The sequence below is a fragment of the Tiliqua scincoides genome, chromosome 1 (assembly GCF_035046505.1).
Source record: "Tiliqua scincoides isolate rTilSci1 chromosome 1, rTilSci1.hap2, whole genome shotgun sequence".
In the NCBI taxonomy this organism is placed as follows: Eukaryota; Metazoa; Chordata; class Lepidosauria; order Squamata; family Scincidae; genus Tiliqua; species Tiliqua scincoides.
In genome coordinates this window covers 236,927,253-236,950,032 of record NC_089821.1, presented here as the reverse complement: position 1 = coordinate 236,950,032, position 22,780 = coordinate 236,927,253, and the positions used below count along the sequence as shown (strand labels likewise).

General features: G+C 40.8%; 1 protein-coding gene across 6 annotated transcripts in view; it reads left to right on the top strand.

Moving 5' to 3' along the window:
- STRN (striatin) overlaps positions 1 to 19,629 on the top strand; it is a 64,348-nt gene extending 44,719 nt beyond the window's left edge. For 2 of the 6 annotated variants that reach the window (XM_066618064.1, XM_066618042.1), the window contains 9 exons: positions 210 to 343; positions 5,372 to 5,547; positions 8,443 to 8,490; positions 10,499 to 10,620; positions 11,679 to 11,846; positions 13,191 to 13,331; positions 14,245 to 14,352; positions 14,795 to 14,881; positions 14,968 to 19,629. In XM_066618064.1, the coding sequence (XP_066474161.1) occupies positions 210 to 343; positions 5,372 to 5,547; positions 8,443 to 8,490; positions 10,499 to 10,620; positions 11,679 to 11,846; positions 13,191 to 13,331; positions 14,245 to 14,352; positions 14,795 to 14,881; positions 14,968 to 15,137 (1,154 nt within the window). In that variant the 3' untranslated portion in view covers positions 15,138 to 19,629. The remainder of the gene's footprint in view (positions 1 to 209; positions 344 to 5,371; positions 5,548 to 8,442; positions 8,491 to 10,498; positions 10,621 to 11,678; positions 11,847 to 13,190; positions 13,332 to 14,244; positions 14,353 to 14,794; positions 14,882 to 14,967) is intronic. The other 4 variants (XR_010793928.1, XR_010793930.1, XM_066618073.1 and 1 more) reach the window with 4 other exon arrangements.
- The last annotated feature ends 3,151 nt before the right edge of the window (positions 19,630 to 22,780 follow it).

Here is a 22,780-nt window from a genome sequence, read left to right as displayed (position 1 = left end):
GTGAATGTTTGGGCACCTCACATAGCGGTGGTGCTTTTCAAAAGACTCCAATGGGAAGGCTCTGCCTCACCTGCCTCCACACCCACTGCGCGTCCCTGTAGCTAAGTGAGGTTACTACACTGTATTCCCTGGTAGTATTACTCTAGGGATATTATGTGCAGGTTTCGGGGTTATGGAGGTACTTACTTGCATTTTCTCTCTTTCAGTAGAAGCTTTAACATTCCCTCCTTCATCTGGAAAATCTTTCATTATGGGAGCAGATGAAGCTCTTGAAAGTGAACTTGGTCTTGGGGAATTGGCAGGTCTTACAGTAGCCAATGAGGCAGATTCACTGACATACGATGTAAGTGCTATTTCATAGAAGTCTCACATCTGTACCTGAGAATAATAGTAATTTATCTTATATAGGATTGTTGGGAAGGCAAGTACAGTAAAAATGCTAAAACCTTTGTCAAACTAAAAAAAAAGTTTAAAAAACTGTTAGTAGCATTCGTGCACCAGCTCTCGCTAATATTCTCCAGTGCTGCCACAGTCATAAGATTACAAAAAGAGGTCTGCTGGATCAGGCCAAAGGAATCTTGTCCAGCATCCAGTTACCCACAGTGTCTCACCAGCTGTTCTGGAAGCTTGCATGCAAGAGAGAAAGGCATGCATTTCTCCCACCATTGTTTCCTGTAACTGGTATTCAGAGGCCTGTAGTAATACATAGCCATCATGACTAGTAGCCTTTGAGAGAGAGAGAGAGAGGTGTGTGTGTGTGTGTGTGTGTGTGTGTGTGTGTGTGTGTGTAACACGTCCTAATTCTCCTGGCATTCAGTTTCATTTGATGGCTCTTGGTTCTAGTATTGTGAGAAATGCAGAAAAGGTTCTTTTCCCATTCTATCCGCACCATGCATAATTTTATGCATCACAATCAGGTTTAGCCTGATAGCTAATAACTTTCTTTCACTCTAAAAATTGCCAAACATCATAACCTTTACTTGTAAAGAATAATCAGCCTTCTGATTATTGTGTTTGCTCTCTTGGTTACTGTCTTTGGCATCTCTTCTAACTTTTCAATATCTTTTCTGACATATGCTGACAAGAAGTGTACTCAGTATTCCAAATGAAGCTGCACCATAGATTTATATGGGGCATGATAAAACTCGTATTAAAGCAGTTTTATTCTCATGCCTTTACCTAATGACCCCTAGCATGGGTTCTTCACTACAGCCATGCACTGGGTTGGCATTTTCATTTTGAGGTTCTCACAATCTTAAGATCTCTTTCGTGGTTCATCTCCAGCTGCTCAGACCCATCAGCATACATGTGATGTTATATTTAATAAATTACTTATTTATGCTGAACTTTGTTTGCCATTTGATTACCCATTCAGTCTACTATGGGCATGTCCTATTGGAGCACTTCATAAATCTTTGGTTTTTATCACCCTAAATAGTTTGGTGTAATCTGCACACTGGGCTGCCTTGGTGTTATTTCTGAATTGTTTATAAACAATTATTGGGCTTCTAATAATCTCCAATAAACAATTATTGGATATTTTTATTATTTGTTCCCACAGATCCCACTTCTTCTCTTCACTGTGAAAATTGCTTGCTTGTTCCTACTGTCTGCTTCCTGTTCTTTAACCAGATACCAATCAATTAAAACTCTCCTGTTATTCCATGACTGTTAGGTTTACTTAAGAACCTTTGAGAGACTTCGTCAAAAGTTTTTTGGAAGTCCAAGTATATGTCAACTGGCTTACTTCTATCTTCACGCCTGTTGACATTCTTGAAAAACTCTAGAACAGGGGTGTCAAAGATAAGGCCCGTGGGCCGGATCTGGCCTGCAGAGCCATTCTGGATGGCCCCCCAGGCTTTGGGGGAGTTTGGGGCTGCCCCACCCCCCGCTTGCTCCAACCGCGAGCACAGCTCTGCGGCCGGAGAGAGTTCCAAGGGCTGGAGCAGCTGCGCATGGAGTCTCCGGCCCTCCCTCCGGCTGTGAGCCGGCCTCGCCCTTGGCTGGAAGTGGCAACTGAGGGCTTTAGCAGCCCCGCGCAGTGTCTTGGTTGGCTGGCAGGCAGGGGATGCTTCGTGGTAGAGTGGGGGTGGGGGGCTGGGGGTGATTGGCTGGCAGGCAGGGAGTGCTTTCTGGAAGAATGGGGTGGGGGGGGCTGGGGGTGACTGGCTGGCTGACAGAAGGGATGTTTTGTGGTAGAGTGGGGGTGGGGGGGCTGGGGGTGACTGGCTGGCTGGCAGGCAAGGGATGCTTTCTGGTAGAGTTGGGGGGCTGGGGGTGACTGGCTGGCTGGCAGGGGATGCTTGGTGACAGAATGGGGTCTGGGGTGGGGTGAGGCAGAGGATGCTTGGTGGCAGAATGGTGTCGGGTGGGGTGAGGTAGCAGAGCGAGGGAGAAGCCTCAGCTTTTTAAAAAACAGGAAGTGATGTCACAAGTGACATCACTTCCTGTGTTCAGGTCACTTCTGGGTGCCACATTTGGAGTTTGGCCCTCAGTAGGTGCCCTGAATCCAATGTGACCCCCAGGATGAAATGAGTTTGACACCCCTGCTCTAGAAAGTTAGTGGAGGAGGGCTTTACCTTTGTGAAAACCGTGCTGATTCTCCTTCAGTGCTGCTCATTTTCAACATGCTTGATTTTACTTTTTAATGCTTTTCACCAGTTTACCTAGAAAAGATGTTGAGAGGCCAAATGTCCTGTCTCTTCAAAACATTTTTAAAATATTGTTGTTAAACTGACAAAGTTCCAGGTCTCTAGCACTGGGCTGATTTAAAGGACAAGTTATACGTTTTTCTTAGATCAGTAATTTCAATTTGAGTTCCTTAAAAACTCCTGGGTGGATGCCATGTGGACAAAGTGATTTGTTCATTTTTAATTTGTCAATGCACTCTAGAATGCACAATGAACTCTCATCGCTTCAATTTTAGTCTGTTTTTTCAGAATCTGTTCCTGTGAAAGTTACAGGCATCTGCCGTATGTCTCCTGTAGCAATGACAGATGCAAAAAGCTCGTTTGATTTCTCTGCAGTCTTTTTAAACTTCACTTTTTATTCCCTTGTTATCTAATGGTCCTATGTCCTCCTTGGCAGGTTTTCTGCTTTGATGTGCTTCAAGACATTTTTATTTGTTTTGCTGATTTTAGCTGTGTACTCTCTACATTCTCTTTTTGCATCCCTTAGTGTCAGTTTGCTTTTGCTCAAGTTTGTTCATTTTTTTTCCTCTTTTGAATACAACTTACACTTTTTGAAGGAAACCTCTGTGCCTTTTATAGTTTCCTTGTGAGCCATGCTGGCATCCTTTTGAAGCTGGTAATGCTTTTCTTGCTCATCTGTGAGTACCCTCGCTCTCTCTTATCTCCTTCCTAAGTATTCCCTATCTTTCTACAATTCTTTTTCCCTTCAACCTTTCATTCGTTCATTCGTTCATTCATTTATGTTTCTTCTTTCTCTCTTTTATTTCAAGGAAAATTTAAGGAACAAATTAATGAACTTAAACTGGTTGGAGGTAGCTCCTCAACTTTTTGTAAACCTTATAGGTGGCACTAGGGAATAGCCTTACAATCCCAGCTACAGGCAATCTGACCTTGGCAGCTCAACCATTTGAGCTCAAGGATCATTGAGAAGCAGAGGAAGGAGAATGATGATTCTTCTGAGCAATACGATGTACAGGTATACAGCATCCCAAGAGCCTGTTCACCAGGAGCAATCACATTATTAAGTCTCTGGCAACGAGGAGAAGGGATAAAACCTTTACTGCTGCTGATAGTTTGTGCTTTAATTGTGATATTTTAAGGATGTTTTAATGTTTATATTGTGAATTATAGTTTTAAATCCTGTCTCCATCAAGTTTTACATGTCCCCAGCAGATTTCTGAATTTCTATCTTCTTTTGTTAACTCCAGCATGTCCTTGTGCAGGACAGTGTTTGATCTTTGCAGGTACTTCAGTTTTAGAATGTTGACTGCAGAATAGCACACAATACTTTCGGTAATGCAGCACCAGTTTAATGGTACTTTATTTCTGGCCACTTTGAGATGATTCACTGTTGGTCATTAATTAGGGGCTGTTGCTCAGTGTGGGTAAGGCAGAGAAAGTTCTTGTCTAAAACCTGGGGAACAGCTGCCCGTCACTGTTGACAATATAGAGTTAGATTAGTCAATGGTTTGACTCAGGATATGGAACCCTTCCTAATTGTGTGAAAGCTTCTGAAAGGCAGCTCAGTGGAAAGTTTTAAGGAAGGAATAAGAATGAAGTAATCTTGCAGATACTTAGTGGCGTGGGGGAGAGATGGGGATTGGAGCATGTCAGAAAAACCCACCCAGGAAAAAAAAGGTGGAAGAAATTGCTCAGAATCAGAGAAATTGTAACAAAAAGATCATTCAAGTGATGCGATTGTGCTTCTGATACCGTTATTGTTAGCACCAAGAGCATATGCAGAATATTATGGAAAAGAGAAAGTCAGGACAAGCATTTAGAAAAAAAGGGGGCGCACCAGTGAAAAGAAAGTGAATTATGATCAGAGCTAGAAGCTATATCAGTATCCTTCAAGCAGTTCACAAGGCATGTTGAGTATTGTGAAAGAGAAAACACTTGTTGACTTGTGATTATATTCCAGGTTGAGCAGATTGTACTGTTAGAATGCAGGAGAACAGGCTGTATAGTTCTTTTGCTATTTTTTTATCAACTTTTGTTGAGTTAGTTTAATAGAGACCTGTTGTTGGCATCCTTCAGTCTCGGAAGACTATGGTGTCACGCTCTGAATGGTGGTTCTGGAACAGTGTCCTCTCCAGTGCGCGAAGCCTGGGTAAAATAGGTATGGAGGATAGGCTGTTACCCATGCAGCAAATCCCCCCTCTCCACGTCGCTGAAATGGTCCAATGGGAAGGCAGAGGCCAATACGGTTGGTTCCAGCGGCGTCGCAGGAGTTGCCAGAACGTGACTGTGTTCAGCCATGAACTGCCTCAGGGACTCCGGCTCCGGATTTTGCCTCGAGGTTGACTCCTGAAGCCTTTTCCATAACTGAATGTAGCCACAAGGCAGTGGAGGTTTGGGATCAGAGTTTTGCTTCTCTCAGATGAGCTGCCTTCCCAGGCTGACGAGTCCCATCTACCCGGTGGCTGTTTAGTCGCCTCTTACGACAAGTACAGCCAAACCAAGGGCCTATTCTTATCCCCAACCCCCAGGGGAAAATAGAGACCATAACCCTGGATAAGGAAGAAAAATCATGTATCCATTTTAAAGTACTTTTCCTAGTAGCTGTACATTCAGCTACTGGAAAGCAAGATGCACATGAGGCTTGAACTGATATCCCTCTCATATTGACCTTGCCTGAACTGCGGATGCCTGTGTTTTTCTTTTTTGTTTTGTTAAAACAGATAGCAAACAATAAAGATGCCCTGAGGAAGACTTGGAATCCCAAGTTCACGCTAAGAAGTCATTTTGATGGAATAAGAGGTCTGGCTTTCCATCCGGTTGAACCAGTGTTAATTACTGCTTCTGAAGATCATACTTTGAAAATGTGGAATTTACAAAAAACATCTCCTGCAAAAAAGTAAGATCATTTTTGGTAAAGATACACGGATATAAAACATTTGGGGTGTGTATTCGGTGAAACGTAATAGCAGTAGCATGACTATTGAACATGCTCCGTTTCCACAGGAACGATGGGGTACACCAGCTACCCTTCTTAAATACAGACCTGTGAAACCTAACCTGTCCAACATCACTGTTGTTGTTAGCAAACACGTTGTGAAATATGAAAAAAGTGTTTATGATACACCTATGGTTGTATAGACTTTTTTTTTTTAAGTAGGCTAACAGGGCTTGGTAGGACTGGCTGTTGATGTCAGTGCCACTAGTTCTTCATGTTCTGCTCTTTCCTTCTGGTCCTTCTGTTTCTTCTTCAATCTCTTTTACGCTTCCCAGACATGATGTGTTTGATAATGTTTTCTGTCCTAGTTCACTAATTGCAAAGATATGTCTGTGAGCAAAAGTACCACTTTTGGGTGTCATTTGGGCTCCAGCAATTACAACACAAAAGGGTGCTGTCATAAAAAAGTTCCTTTGGTCTTGAGTTTTAGTCACATTAATTATAATTTTGTAAGGTTCTTTAGACTTTAAGAATTTCTTCTGTATTTTGCTACTTGAAGAGAGTAGATGGTGGCTGTAGGGGGTCTTGTTCCGTTACTGGAGTTGCATCCATTCAGGACCCACTTTTCTCATCCAGTATTAATGCTTCCTGTACCTCACTGTATCTCAGCTCTCCCTATGTCCTATCAGCCTTGGGTGACTGACTGTTGGCACTGACTGCTACCTGTCAGGACTATTCTGCTAAATACCCCTGAGGCAATTTGCTGTCTGAATAGGGCAAGGCCTTGATAGCTGGGCCTAAATGTAAGCCCGAGAGCATGTATGTATCTCTTTGTGACTCCATGTAACAATCAAAGTGTATGAAAAATGCTGAGTCACTGTGACAAAGTACCTGTAATAGAAGTCATGGTATGGCTGGTGCACCATGGGAGATGTTGTTATCAGTCATGACACTATGAGGTGATGTGATGAGGTAATGCTATAATGTCATCTCCACTGTGATTGGTGCACAGCAAGATATAAGCAGGGCAGGTAGAGCCCACCTGCGAGGGTTGTTGTATGGAGTCGGAGAGAGCAGGAATCTATGTCAGAGATTTGGAGATTGTGGGTGTGAATAAGTACATTGTTGTGCTGCAAAGGAACTGCTTATCTGTAAATATTTTGTAAATACAGATTAGTGGTGGACATCTGCCTTGTCTATATTGCCTTATTTCTGGGACTTCTTTGCCATCCTTGGAGCTAGCACTCTGCTGAGAACTGGCACTACGCTAAATTCCTCAACACTGCCTTCATCCTTTCCTGTCTGCCCTCAGGAATCTCTAGTTTTTCAATGTTATCTAATGTTGTTGAGCTGCTGTCCTGTCCCCCCCCCCCATTGCCATAGCAAGAAGTTGCTATTTTCAGAATTGAACTGCTTGGGTTGTCTACTGTTTTGCCAGTATCGTCACAGCTGTCCTGCTTCGAAGCCCTGACCAAGCACATTAGTAAGTCAGACGTTTGTAACTTGGAAGCCTGTATGTCAGGAAGCTTCAGTATTGTTTCCTTTCCCAAATTAGTTTGCTAGTTGACAAACTGAGACCAATTGAGAGAGATTCAGCTTTATAAAGTAGAATAACAGGCATGTTTATATAGAGAGAACCTTAACTTTATGGAGAATTGATTGTTAGTGTTTTGCTCGAGTGGGAGTGAGACTTTTAGCTGCTTTGGAACTTGTGGAAACTAGAGTCAGGGAGAGATTTTTTTTACAGTTTTCAGAGACTTTGTCTCAGGCTGGTTGGTCATTGCATATAAATAGGCTATTGTAGGAGTTATTTTTGGGATAAAAATTATATCCTGTAAAACTGTCTGGTGATAGTGCTGAGGGGCAGACTGAGGTTTACTAAATCCTTACTCCCACTTATAACACTTAACTAATGCTGATAGCTTCAGTGAAATGGGAAGTCCTCTGTAACAAGTAAACGTAAAAGTTCTGAAGTACTCAGTTAGGCTTGATGGCTCTCTAACTGACTTCAGTGGATACATTGTAATAATCTATACCTAAGTTGTTTGTGCCCAGCTTGAAGCTGTGGTATTGTAACATTGTATGAGGTTGAAAGAAACAGTAACCTTATAAACCATCTGCCTCCAGTTTTAGGAAGATGACAAGTTCTATTTAATTATTTTGAAAGCTTCCTTCATGTGCTCTTGGAGGAAGATTCTAAAACATTGCCTAATCATGGTTCTTAAAAGTGCCTAATCACGCTTCTCAGTTAGAGGAAGGGGGCATTCCTTCATAATGGGTTTGCCCTTGTGTCGCCAGGAGGCAGGGTCAAAACTTCTCCTTCAGTAAGGTAAATCTGTCACAAAATAAAACATAAGACTATGAAGTGCTTTTAGTATAAGCAGTCACCATAGCCTTTAAGTAGAGGACTGAGCCATGATCTTTGGTGTTCTTGCTCATCACAAATTTTGGAAACCATCAGTTCAGGGATGTATGGTGCGGTTGAGGCAGAACCACCCCATTGTAGTCTGTGGAAAAGCACTGCAGCTGCCCTGCCTGCTTAAACCTGAGGAGGTTCTTACACCGGCTTTCTCAGATGTAAGGAGAGCCTCCTAAGGTATAAGGGAACAAGGCAGCTCTGGTGTTTTCCATGGACTACAGTGGAGTGGTTCTGCCTCATCTGCCACACCAGCGCTGCACATCCTTGCATCAGTTGGCATTTAAAGCAGCTAAAAAAAATCTCTTGGTGAAAAAGATTTTTACAAGTATGTTTGCAATCCTTGGAAGTTGTTAGTTGAATTTGTTTTTCCAAAAATGTTCAGTGGTTTTTGTCCTATAAATCTTTGAACCTGCTATTCTGTTTTTGTTTTTGCTTAGGAGTGCTTCTCTTGATGTTGAACCTATATATACTTTCAGGGCACATAAGTAAGTACATATTTAGGAAGAGTGAGAACTTATTTCTTTTACTGGGGAATATAGCGGCAGCGCTTGATGCAACCCTTCTTATAGGATAAAGTGTGGGTTGGCTCAGCCTGTGAAACTGTCGATTGCTTCATCTTGTGGCTCACCACATATCTAGTACACTACTGAACTGCTTCTTCAGGAAGGGGGTTGGATGTATTGTGCTAAAGCCACACCCAGTCTGTGCAGTGGTGCAATTCACTTTATCACAGGCTGAACTGCAGTGCAGATTGCATTATTTTTTATGGCTATTTGTAAGTGACATTTGTGTACTGCCAATATTTTGCTAAAATACAATATGACACATGCCAAGAGAATTTACTATCTTCCATCATTAGGACAGGCATGAACAAGGAGGTTAAGGACCTATTACTGTATAAGTAGTACAAATGGAGAAGAGGAAAGGTGTGATCATGTATCTGCTTACATAAGTATATAAGGAACTAAGATGCAGGGAGTGTGTTTCGGGAAAGGTTTCATTGAAGAAATGGCTCATGAGAAACATAAAGAGGGAGGAGAGGCTGTCTAGAAACTATTTGGCATGAAAGAAACTAAAATAGAACTTATGGATAGCAATGGCATCATAGCATTGGGGGAGAGAAATTCTGACTCTGTTAGAGAGGTTAGACCAGTGGTTCCCAAACTGTGTGCCACGGCACTGGAGGATGCTGCAGCAAATTCACAGTCTCTGGTGGCCTCTTCTTCTGGCTCTCTTCTGGCCTCTTCTTCTGGCTCTCCCATCCAATTCATGTTGGATTGCTCAAGATGTTGCATGATTTTTGCGAAATCTCTCAAAAATTGAACGAGATCTTGCACAATCCAAGATGGTGGCACCCAGGAAAGCCATGAAGAAGAGGTAACTACAAAAGAAGGGCACCATGAGTCTGGTAAGTTTGGGAACCACTGAATTAGATGAAAAATTGTTTTGAACCTGGAGAGATATTTTATTCCTTTGTATGGAAGTGTGATGTTTCAGGGAAAGCAGCAGCTGAATTACTGGACATCCACTTGGATATGGAAGAAAACTGGGATGACTCTAAGGCTGCTTGCATCTGAAACAAGAGACATGGCTTGTCACAAAAGTGATAGATAAGTAGGTTTTGGGGAGAGCACTTAAGAGCTCTGTTGTTACTGTGTTTAAGAGATATCTGTAGGCTATCCAGAAGGAAACAAATTTCTATGAGCCAGTGTGCATGTGGGTTCCCATTTGTGAACTAGTCTTTCATTTCTAATTCATAGGATTCATAGCACAATCCTATGCATGTCTACTCAGTTCTATTGTACTCAGTGGGGCTTATCCCCTGGAAGGTGTATACAGCAGTGGTTCTCCAACTTCCCGGGAGATTTATTCCTGGGGTAAGTCTTTGTGGGAGCGGGAGCAGGGGCAGCAAAGCAATCCCCAGGATCGCGTCCCTGCGGGGGGGGGGGCTATTTTTTAACTACCCATACATGCTCCCAGGGTCCAGGGGGTGTGGGGAGCCCATTGCAGCGCTTGCAGGGCTCTTTGCAGCTTTTAAACAGTGAAAGTTCCAATTGCGATTAAACTGGAAGTGGAATTTCTGGTTTTGTCGCACTTGGAACTTGCACTGTTTAAAAGCCACTGAGAGCCCTGCAAGCGCTGCGCTGGGCTCCCCACACAACCCTGGACCCTGGGAGCACATATGGTTTGTGAAAAATAGCCCCCCTCCCCCCTTCAGGGGTGTGATCTTGGGGATCGCTTTGCTGCTTTCCCTGCTCCCGCCCCTTAAAGGGAATGGGGCATCTTTACACAAGCTGGTGGGTCACAACCCACCAGTTTGAGAACCACTGGTATATAGGATTATATCCTAAAAGACCAAGAAAAACCTTTATAGATGTAATTTCAATTGCAACTTGCATGGCTTGTGTGAGGTTGACTTGGGTGAAGTACAAGCTGCTCTTAAACATAACATGCATTAACTCAATTTTGTTTTGGTATTTTCTTCTTCTGTAGTAGTCCAGTGCTATGTGTGGTGATGAGTAGCAGTGGTGAACAGTGTTACAGTGGGGGAACAGATGGCCTCATTCAGGGCTGGAATACTACAAACCCAAATATTGACCCTTATGATTCCTATGGTGAGTGTTACATTGACCAATTGTGCTTTTGTTCATTAAAGGTATATAATTTATTGAATGCAGCTGGATCTTAATATGAAATCAGGGAAAATTGGTATATCGAGGCACAAAATGTAGCATGATCAGGTGAGCAAGAAATGCCAGATACAAGAACATCAGATTCTTATGGTGTTTGGCAGCAATGTTAGTTTAGGAGCCTACAAATAGGAAAAAGATACAAAAGAAGGAAATCATGATATGTTGAGGATTTGGAAAGGGAATACGTGAGCAATCAGTAGGTCATCAAGAATGGTAGAGTAACCCCAGGGCAATTTAAAACATTGCATGTTTAATTAGGAGCCCAAGACTTTTAAAAGTCATGATACATATTAAATCTTTGCTAAGTTGTATTGATTTGTTCAACATGTCTTGTGTGCTATGATTTTTGAGTATTTTGGAGAATATTCATTTTAATTATCCAGGAGAGAGAACTGGAGGAAAATAGCCTTCTGCCACCTGACAATGGGACTTAATTTTACCCTCTGACCAACAGAGTAATGCAACTCTGTTTTCTATGAGTCTAAACAATAGTACTCTGCCTAAAATTAAACTCTAACTTTGCCAATAAAAATGAGTATCACATTTTTCTTTAATTCCATGCTTTGTATTACAAGGGTTCCACATGCTCTAATTATTTAGTAGGCTTGAACCAAGTAACTGCTAGTTTATATTTTACTTTTTAAGTGAGATAATGGCGATTACTGTTCCATTTTCCAGGTAGCATTGTGTGGATCCTGAAATGTGTCTAGCACCTTGAAAGGCTAATCCAGTTAGATCTATGTGACTCCTGCTCTGTTACTAATTGCAGACTTCAGGGCTATTTTCTTTGTGCCCAGCTTTTTGTCCACTCCATCCCCCACCCCTGTTTGGTTAACATCCACTTTGATTCTGAGTTCCAGAAAACTTTAAAGCGTGCTCATGACTGTGACATTTGAGCTTGTTCAGGTATTACCATGCTGTGACTTGGGATGTTTCAATTAAATCCTGCTTTCATCTTGAAATGTGAAATTTGTTCACAGATCCTTCTGTCTTAAGAGGTGCATTTGTAGGCCACACAGATGCAGTATGGGGCTTGGTTTACAGTGGAACACATCAGCGTCTGCTTTCCTGTTCAGCAGATGGCACTATACGGTTATGGAAAGCTTTGGAGGTTTCTCCTGCTCTGAATATTTTCAATGATAATCAAGGTATGAAATAATCTTCTTCATCGCAGAACCATTCATAGTAGCATTGTCTGTTTTTAACTATTAGAGCCTATTTATAACTGTGGCCTGACAAACTTCTGTAACTTATTTCATTATATTTTACTATATAGTTGATACAGGTTCCCTGTATAAATACATTGAAGTTCATTGGGACAGCACACAGTTCTCAAAGCCTTTACAATTAATTGGAATTAAATGTTCTTTTTTTTTTTTGTAAGGATCAGCCACACTTACACACTTTCCTAGTTTCTTTTTTTTAAGGAAGTGTGTGTACACAGGCTCACAGTTATTTACAGCAGGAACTTGTTACTGGAGAGTCTCTATGAATTTTTTTTTTAGTACAATAAGTCCCCAGCATATGTACCAGTTCTATTCCAGAGGTCTGTCTGGAAGTTGGAAAGTACGTAGGTTGAAACAGCCGGCTCTTGTCAACCCAGTGCCATTGCACTTATGTGAAAGCACCATAAAGTACATTCTGCAGTGGTACAAAAGCGCCAGTGCAGCTGTCCATAATTCAGGGAGCCAGGGAACTTTTTGGGTAGTATATTCTTTGGGAAGGAGTTAGCAGAATTGGCTGAAATTTTTGATAAGAAAGCAGAACCCGTCTAAGAACCCAGTTTCCCCCCCTCCCCACACACACACTGATGCAATGGCACCAAAATGGCTACTGCTGCATCCTGCAGAGGGGGAGGAGAGTTGTGGAGGGCTTCTTTGGGTAAGGGAACAATTGTACCTGTACCTACACCAGCAAAATAGCTAGTACAGGTTGTGTGGACCCACGCCGTGGGATCGAATCCCAGATTAGCATTCAGCACCTGCCAAATCTGCCCACCCCTGCCTGCATTGCTGCCCTTTTCACTCTCCCCTGCCCCATTGTCATCTTGCTTTGCCCTCTCCTTAGCCTTCCTTGCCATCTTATCAAGATTAGTGGGTAGCTCTGGATCTGCTGGCGCAGGTGGGAAAGCTCTGGCATTCTGCTGGAGTGCCTCTTACGACTCGGACAGTACACAGCTTTCTATGCAAAACTGATCTTTTACCTAGAGTTACCAGCACATCTTGTCTGTTAGTATTGACATCTGCTTCTGCAGCTGTGTTTGAAACTGAAGGTTCAGTGTTGAAATCAATATCTAGTGTTCTAGCACTGATACACATCTGCTCCATGAAGATTTAAGGTACCATATTGCTTTCTTTGGTCAACTATGCTGGAAAAGGACTGATGCTTGAGCATTCCTACAAGTATTTAGGAGCTTGATTACTTTCAAGTAACTGGGTTCAGGTTCATGGACTAAGTAACTAAATATGTTTTTAAAATATTTTATCTTGCAGAGATGGGGATTCCATCTTCTGTGGACCTTGTGAGCAGCGATCCAAGCCACATGGTAGCATCATTTAACAGTGGGCACACAGGCATCTTTAACATGGAAACAAGACAACGAATTCTCATCTTGGAGTCTAACACAGATACTAGTATGTATCTAGAACATTTGGGGAGAAATTTAGGGCAGCATTTCTCAAACTGTGGGTTGCAACCTGATGTCAGAGGGTAGTGGAAAGGCTGCATGCCTCCATCTTGGAATCTGGCAAATTAGGTGGGTGACGCCATCTAGGAATCTGGAATGTCCTTCCTAAGCTTACCGTATATCCAGCTTTGAAAGCTCCTTCCAGGAGCAAAGGAGCGGCAGTTTGAGTAAACTGAGGCCCCAATCCTATCCCCCACCTCCAGCACCAATGCAGCAGTGCCAAAAGGGTGCTTCATGAGTGCCAAAAAAAAAGGTGCTCGCTGCATTCTCTGATGGGGGAAGCAATCAGATAGCCTGAAGGAGGTGAGTAGAAACATTTTGTACTTGCCTCCTGGTAGGCTGCTTGATCACAAGTGAATCTCTTCCAATTTTGGTGGCATATGTCCGAGGAGAGGAAAGGGACAGGGAGGGAGGTTTGAAAAGAAGAGGATAAGAAATTGCCACCGAGTCCACCCTCCCCCACCGCTGGTTCCCTCCCCCCGCCCAGAATAGTGCTTGTTCCTCCCTCTCCCATCCCTTCCACCATCTGCTCCACTGCCTACTCACCTGCCCTGGCAGACAGTAGCCTCCCTGCTGGCCCCTATACATGGCTACGAGCAACTGTGCTGGCAGCCTCATTGCACTCACTGGCAGCATTGGCAAGTGCAACAATATTGTTTAATTCGCACCTGGATCCAAGTTCTTCTTCTGGCAGTATGTGCTTTTCACCAGTGAAAGAATTGGGCTGCCCAGGTAGTAATTTTGATCTTGACAATAGTTCTGTAGCAAACTGACCTGTTAAATCAGGCACACAGACTGTGTAGCTCCTGTGACTTAACATTTGTTTGGAATTAACCGTATGTATTTCTTTTTTCACATAGCAGTTAACTCATCTTTCCAAATAAATAAAGTAATCAGCCATCCAACTCTTCCAATTAGTATCACGGCCCACGAGGATAGACACATCAAATTCTATGACAATAACACAGGTAAGCATCCTCTTCCCTTAGTCATATGAAAAAAATATGACCACTATCACTAAAAATGTCTGCAATCTTAACATGTAGAGCATCTAACTACAGTGGTCCTTTGGTATCCGTGGATTTGACTATCCATGAATCCACAGATGCTGGAGCACCCAACCATGGGGCAGTCTCTGGTGCTCCCAGAAGGTTGTGCCAAGGCTTGAAACCATCCCCCCCTTTGGCCCAGGTTGCCCCAGAATGCATTGCAGAAGCATTTGGGAAACATGTGATTCATTCTTGAACTTCCAGAGCTCAAAATTGAGGTAATCCAAATGGGAAGAATTGACAGGTATACTTGATCTAACATCTTTAGCATAAGTCTTGTAAACATTGCTAAAGCTTGGTTATATATTCAGCTGTGGGGGAAAAAAATTGGAAAAACATGTTTTATCTTTTAATCCCAAAGGTAAATTGATCCATTCCATGGTAGCCCACTTGGATGCTGTCACAAGTTTAGCTGTTGATCCAAATGGCTTGTACTTGATGTCTGGTAGTAAGTATACTCGGTGTCAGTTCTTTAAGTATTCAAGTAAGCTTAATTTTGACTTCCAACCTGAGAAAATGTTTTTAACTTTCTAGGCCATGACTGTTCAATACGATTATGGAATCTTGAAAGCAAGACCTGCATTCAGGAGTTTACAGCTCATCGCAAAAAATATGATGAATCCATTCATGATGTGGCGTTTCACCCATCGAAATGTTATATTGCTAGTGCAGGAGCAGATGCACTTGCTAAAGTCTTTGTATGACGCAATACTTCCTTTCCCTTGTAGCTGCTGTGTATATATAACAAGCTGTACAAAAGACTAAGGGCCAGAGTCTTCTCTTCCTGCCCTTTAATTCACTGAATGTTAGTAATGGTTTAGTTTTTTTTTTGCAGGGTGCTCTTTTCTAAATTAAAGGGTCGTTTGGGTTATATAAGCTCAGCTAGGGCTGAGAGCTGGGAAACTCTCTGTTTCGAATGGGCCATAGGAGAACCATTTTTATTTTTGAAAGTGTCAGTATTTGTCCAGGCAGGCCTTGGACAAAATGAGATTCTCCACAATCTCTGTTAACAATATGGGCAATGCAGAATGGTTGACAAAGAACCAGGTAGGTCAACTTATGCAAGTTTTGTGTAAATAAAAGCTTCTTTTCCTTTTTCTCACTTGAAGAATTTTAACCACATCAATACAATAACCCAAAATTTTGGTGAATCACATGACTTTTAGAACCAGTATATTAGTATCACTCCATCTTTTTCTCCCTTTTTGCTATTAATGACCATACAATGTACAAAAAAGTAATAGATTTAATTTTAGCCTGCTGGCTGTTGACACTAGGTGAACTGGGTCTAAAACTTCAAATATTTAAAAACACGGATGAACTAATAACATGTTTCCCCAAGTATATTGTATTAAAAGCTGATGTATAAAGTGCAGAAAATGTATGTTTTATTCAAACCTTTGAAGGAATGTGTTAACAAGTGGCTGGAACAATAGTTCCAGTGGCCTTCATGTAATAAAGGGGGGGGACACATCTGTCAGTGTTTCTTCTATTTATAATAATGCTCACTATCCCCCTAACACTGTTCCACACAGGCAGATGGCATCAGAGCTGCTCCCTCTGGTGCAATTCTACACTGCTAGGAATATAAGTGAATTAGTCGACCATATGAGTGGGACCAGTCAGGAACATCTTCCTGCGTGATCCTTGTCCTCCAACGGGGTGCTAATCAGATGGGAAAGTATGTGCAGTTGACTCATGTGGCTGTTTAATTCACAAATTTCATAGCAGCGGGAACAGTCACCATAACATGTTGGCGTGTGTCTTTATTTGTAGAGGAATTTCCGTCCAGTGTGAAGACAGAAAATCTTTTTTGCAACCAATGTGTGCACCCCGAAATGTGTCTTTTTTGCAACAAATGTGTGCACAGTTGTCATTAGCTGTGTGAAATACTATGCCAACCACAAACTTTTTGTAAAACTATTTGACTTACTAGTAGTTCTGGACCTGAGTACCTTCCTGTGCACACTCTGTGTCCAGAGAAAAACTTTAATGGTGAATGGTAATAGATTTAGAAAGACACTTGTATAACATCTGAACTCTTGACCATATAGCAGTTAATCATTTCATTAATGACATATATTTTTAGTACAATTTTTTTACATTTTCATGTCACCTTGCCTCCAAGGAATTCAGGGTGGTGTACATGGGTCCTTCCCTCCCTTTGCCCTTGCAATAATCCTGTGAAGTAAGTTATTCTAACAGATGGTGACTGTACTAAGGTACCTAGGAAGCTTCATGTCAGAGGAGAGGTTTGAACCCGGATCTTCTAGGTCTAAGTTCAATACCAGAACCACTGCACTATCCTGGCTCTACATAAGCACAGATATTTTCTAATTTTAATGTGTATCTTGTTTGGTGCTAAATTAAAGTTACTTTGGGTATTTATTTCCAAATGAGAAATGTAGTTTCATGGCTTTTCGAGACATTTAAATATATTGTTTGATTTCAGGTGTCCCACATAAGGAGATAACTGAAGGAAACAAAATAGCTCTCGTACGAAGAGATGGATAGAGTGGATGAAACCGATTTCTATAAGTGTATCTTATGTCGGAGAGTGAGCTGGCCCTTGCAAGCCTGTAAGTAGTAGAAGCAGTACATAAGTGTACTGCAGATACTGCTGTTCTAAAATGAGATATAATCACAAAAGTTCCACACAGAAACTGGCAAGTACAGTTTTCATGTCTCCCATTAGCAGTGATTTTTAAGAGAAGTACATTTTGAAGATAACCCTTGAAATAATATCTTTGCCATCCAGCCTCTTGTGCTACCTTACAGGCTAGTGAAGACCTGCTCTTTGACCCATTAGATAATTCTGGTGATTGGTTTCACCTCTTCCTCCTTTATTTTATTTGCTTAAAGGTTCTTTTACCATGGTCATCTTTTACACATTTATGACACTTGACATCAAAGACTTTATTTTAAGGTGTGATGCTGTTATGAAGTTGCATTTATCATTTTGCGACTTTCCAAAATGCCTCATACAGGTCAGTAACTTAAATTTGATATTAAGCCATTTCTGCCCAACGTTGCATGAATGCAACAGGGATCAAATGTGTACACCTGTGGGCTGGGCAGAAATGGGTTAAGCAAGATATGCTTACATAAAAAATGTGATTGCTTATGTGTATGGATCTTGCCAAAACTGTGGTGTGTCACTTGTGATGGGATTAGCTGCTAAATGACCAAGAGTGCCATCAGTATATCAGTTACTTATTTCAGACCTGACATCCTCTCCTTAAAGGCACTGCAGAGTTTTTCTCTGGCCATAAGTGTCCACAGGAAGGGACACAGCAGAATCAATACAAGAATGAAGAATATTTAGCACTAGATTAGTTTGTTGTTTTGAAGCTGTTGCATTTTGAATTGAACATGAAAACAAAATGTGTGAAGTACCTGTTGGCAAATGTTTCCTCTCTTAACACTGATGCCATATATGTACTGTGCTTCAATGAATTTGTATAAAACTGCTACATTGCAATTTTAATGCACGCTTAGGGTTAAGTTCCATTGAACTCTGTGGGATTTACTTCTGAGTAAGCATGCATAGGATTGCCCAAAAGTCCAGAATTACAGCAACTCGTTTATATTCTTGATTTGGAATCAAAGCAGAAAGTTGGATCGCATAAATAAGCATTTTATTGATATGTGATTTCTGTGTCTGTGCCCCATTCTTTTCCTGTCCTTACTTTTTTTTCTTTTAAAACGGATATCTTAAAGGTTTATTTGAAAACAAAAACATGAAGTTGTGTATATTATATGTGTACATATATATAGATATAAAGATATATATATATATATAGCGCTATAGATTGTAAACAGTATGTATTAAATGCATCTAAGGGAAGATTATATGGGTCATTTTAATGTTTTAGTATTAAAAGTTCTCCAGACATTGTGAGTACAAAGGATCAAAGGTATCGGTATTGTGCTCCTCGCTTAGCAATATAATACACAGTTGCTGATGTTTAAATTGCTGTACATACAATTAATAGGCCAGCATGCTTGTTTTGAAGACTCTCATTCTGATGAAATTACAAATGTAAGAAAAAGTTGCTATCCAGATGTGGATTGGAAGATGCTCCATCTTGTTCTTGACCCAAATGAAGTGACTTTTAAAATAGCTAGAGGCTGAGGTGCCTTTTTGACAAACAAAATGTAGCCTTACCACAAGGTTGTGGGCTCTGTATTTGTGCTTTTCTCCAGATTCTGTGTTGGTGTCTGTCAGTCGTCTGCTTGCAAACTATAGACTGCATCGTACTGTGCACAAGCATTAAAAGTTCCTTGAAATGCCATCTTCGGTTAGAAATGAAAAGGGTCCCTATTAACTTTGACTTACATATTCCATGTACCTGTCAGTGTTGGGTTGCAGTTCCCTTGTGCTTTTTTAAGCATTTGGAGCAGGCTGGTTAACTTTAGCCTACATTCTTGCTACTTTTTTTTACATCACATAAGTGTAGCCAAACAAATGAACTGCCTTCATTGAAAAGTATTGTGGTGAATGTGTCAAAAGTTCTGTCCATGGGCTTTGATCTGAGAAGGAGTATGAGACCATCATCACTTAATGACTGCACTATACGAGAACTTACTTTTAGGAAAAACTTGCCCATGTGAAAACATCACAGCTGCATGGATAGTCTCTTCCCACTCTTTTTTTTGTGATTTTCTCTGTATACGGAGTGCAAAAAATTATCTTATGGGGGCAAGCAATATATTAAATAACCATATTAAAGTACCATAAAATGCAATATGATTCACTGTAGTTTCAAGCACTTTTCGAGAGGGAGGATAGTTGGGTGCAATTCACCCTCCCCCCTTTCAGCTACATGGAGACTGCACTAATTTCACTAGCTTTAAAGGGATTAGCAGAGTCGACATCAGTGGTGTCGCCCGAGCTACAAGTTGCTCCACGTTTATTCCATGTCAGGTTTTTCCTATAAAGTTGTAGGATCAATATTGCATGGAACCTGGAAGAAATGCTTCCATTCAATAAATAATCTATGCATTTTTACATGAGTTAGTAAAAATATTTTGAGTTTGCATGTGCTATTTTTGGTGCAAGTAAATTGCAAAACAAATCAAATGTACATTCTGGATGGCACAGATTTTAAATTTATATCCTAAAACTAATTGAGGCTTTGCCCATGAAGATACATTTAGGGTCCAGTCCTAACCAACTTTCTAGCACTGATGCAACTGTGCCAGTGGGGTGTGTGCTGCATCCTGTGGTGGGGGGGGGGGATGACAGATGCCTTCTGGGTAAGAGATTGTTCCCTTACCTTGGGGCTGCATTGGCGCTGGTAAGTTGTATAGACTTGGGACCTTCGTGTCTGTGTGTCTATATAAATCCACTAGAAAAAGTAGGAAAATGTTGGGATTTAAGGGCTAATCCATACACTCAAGCTATGTATTTAGGAGATGAAGATTTCAATGCTTCTCCAAATAAAGAAACTCTGCTTACAGAAATAAGCAGAGTTTGCTCCCAAACTCCCTACTTATAGAGAAGGCTATGCTAGATCATTTTTTTATTTGATTTTTCTCTGTAAACTGCTTTGTGAACTTTTAGTTGAAAAGCAGTATATAAATACTGTTAATAATAATAATAATAATAATTTTTGAGAACCTAGTTTGTCATATGCAGTAAGTTTTTGATATGGCCAAACATTCAGATATACTTCTTTCTCACCCATAGTCTGAAAGCTGAATGCTAAAGCACATGCATATATAAGGCACTAGGATTGGGAAAATCTCTGCCTAAGATCTTAGAGAGCACTGTAAGTCAGAGTAAGCAGTGCTAGGCTAGGTGGATCAATGATTTGACTTGGTCTAAGGTAGCTTTGTATGAAGCAGTAGAACAGGCCCATGACAATTTAACAACATGCTTCATCTAAATGTGGATGGACTCACTTTAATCAAGGCATATCTATAATATAATTTCTGCAGTTTTTCACTGAGGATACAAGACCTCATGCTGAGAATTCTCAGTACAAATCTGATACAATACAAATTAGTACAATTCTCAGTACAAATCTGATCTAAGTGGTGCAAAATTGCTGATCACTTTTGAAGTCAACTATATTAAAGATTGAACAGCCTGGACATTTCTTATTTGGTACTTTTAAGATAATACAATTTAGGGTGCAATCCTAACCCCTTATGTCAGTGCTTACCAGCACTGGCATAGTGGTGCCAATGGGACATGTGCTGCCTCCTGCAGTTGGGTGTCACTCATGGAGGGCTCCTCAAAGTAAGGGAATGTTTATTCCCTTACTTCAGAGCTGCATTGCCCTTATGCCAGTGTTGGAAAACACTGACATAAGGGGTTAGGATTGTGCCCTTAAACAGTTTACCGTTTGCTTGAGAGACTGAGATGTTATCCAAAGATTTGTGTTAGGTAAGGATTTCATGGCTTTTTCCTCCTCCTTCCATCATATTACTCTATTAAGTATCCATTGGGCACACAAAAGTGTGAGACTTAAAACTAGGATTCAAAGATCTATGAAACTAGCTTGTGATTCCAGGTAGGCATAGTTCTGTTTTTCCTGGAACAGCACTTTTTTGCCCACTCTATATAACAACTGAGGGTTATGAAACTAGGCAAACTTTCCAAAGCATTTGTAATATGAAATAGGACAGTCATCTGCTCAAAGAAATAAAAAATCCCATTGTATCAGTGTGAGCCTAACCAGTTCTTTAGGATTCAAAGACTTAGAATTTGGATTTGGTATGGCTTAGGTACTGCAGGAAGGCTGATCTGAAAGATGATTAGAAATGATAACTATCTTGGATTAGCTAGTTCAGTAGGCTTTGAAAGAAAGGTATTTCTAAATCCATATTCTTATGCATTCCAGTTAATGTTGGACAAGCTGACTGGCATTTTAAATCTTTGGCCAAACACACTTGTTATGGCTTGGCAAAATGAATGAGATTACTTGAAGAATTTGCTTTTGAATCTATACTAAATTTAAACAGTAGGTTTAAAAGTTTTGATACCGAGTCAATGCCGTCATAGGATTTGAACCACTTATGTGTCACTGTTCAGTCTGAATTGTCATATCTTAATATTTCTTACTCCAAGTTTTGCAATAGGTTTGTCTCGGCACCACTGTATTAAGTGTAGAAAAGTTACACAGCTGGATTTTTACAAATTTTTTTAAAGGGAAATAACTTTTTGCCAACTCAAACACATTTGTTGCCTACATGGATAACTTAATAAAACCAACCAAAGTTATTATATAAGGGATAATGGTAGGCTTCAGACTTTCAAGAATTTTTTTCCCCCTTTGGAATTAGTGCATTTAAAGTAAATTGACTTCTGGGCTGATGCCTTCCAAAACAGTTCCTGTCATAGTCAGGTGTTTATGATGAATTCAGGTTTCGGTGCCATGGTATCTGGGCGCCGCTAAAGGACAGGATCGCCTTTGAAACCAGACAAAACATGTTAATAAGTAACATCTTGTAATGGCAGCCCAAATTAACTGAAAGAGTCTCTTGTGCTACCAGCAGTAGCTTCCCAAAGCATCTTTGCAAACTGAAAAAAATGCAGATTTCGTGGGGTGTGTGTGTGCATGCGTGCATATATATCAGACTTGGCAATAAGTCTTTTAATAAAATGAAACCTATTCTAGATCACTCAGTTTGGAGGATCACATTGTCTTATTTCAGTAGATCTGCAATCTTATGTATTTAAACTGGTAGCACTGGAGAATTTGAAAAATCTAGATTCAGCTCCATTGTATTTAGGCCAAGAATGTGGAGTGGCTCACTCATAGGAATCTTTGGTGTCTTACTAGATAATCTTTCTTTTGTTGGCTAAAGTGCTTTTCATAGACTGCTTCAAATTTTGTTAGATATTTTGTTCCCTTTTGTCTCACGCTTCCATGTTAGACAGGCCAAGCCATCTTTTGCTATGGGTTCTCTTGTAGTGTTTAGCTGCAAACGTAGAGAAGGGATAGTATGTCACTTATGTTCTCCACTTATATTCTTAAATCCTCTTTAAAAGTATAGACAATTGGTAGTAACCTGAAGGTAATAGACATAGTTTTCATTCCTGATCAGAGAATGCTGCTTCTAAGACAGTTAAACTGAAAGTGAAGTCTTTTAAAAGAAAAGATGTGGACATGCTTCCTTAACCCAGAAATAGGCATTCCACATCTGAATTCTGTTCACGTTACTATTCCAGTGAGTTACTTATGATCACATGATACTGTGGGCCAGTTCACATGACAAGTGAAAAAATTATGCAGGAACATCTGAACTTGTAGAAGTGGAAACGAGCAGTCAGTGGGAGGAATATTTGTACATAAAGCCATGCAAACTTAAGGCTGGTGAAATGTTCACTTGGAGT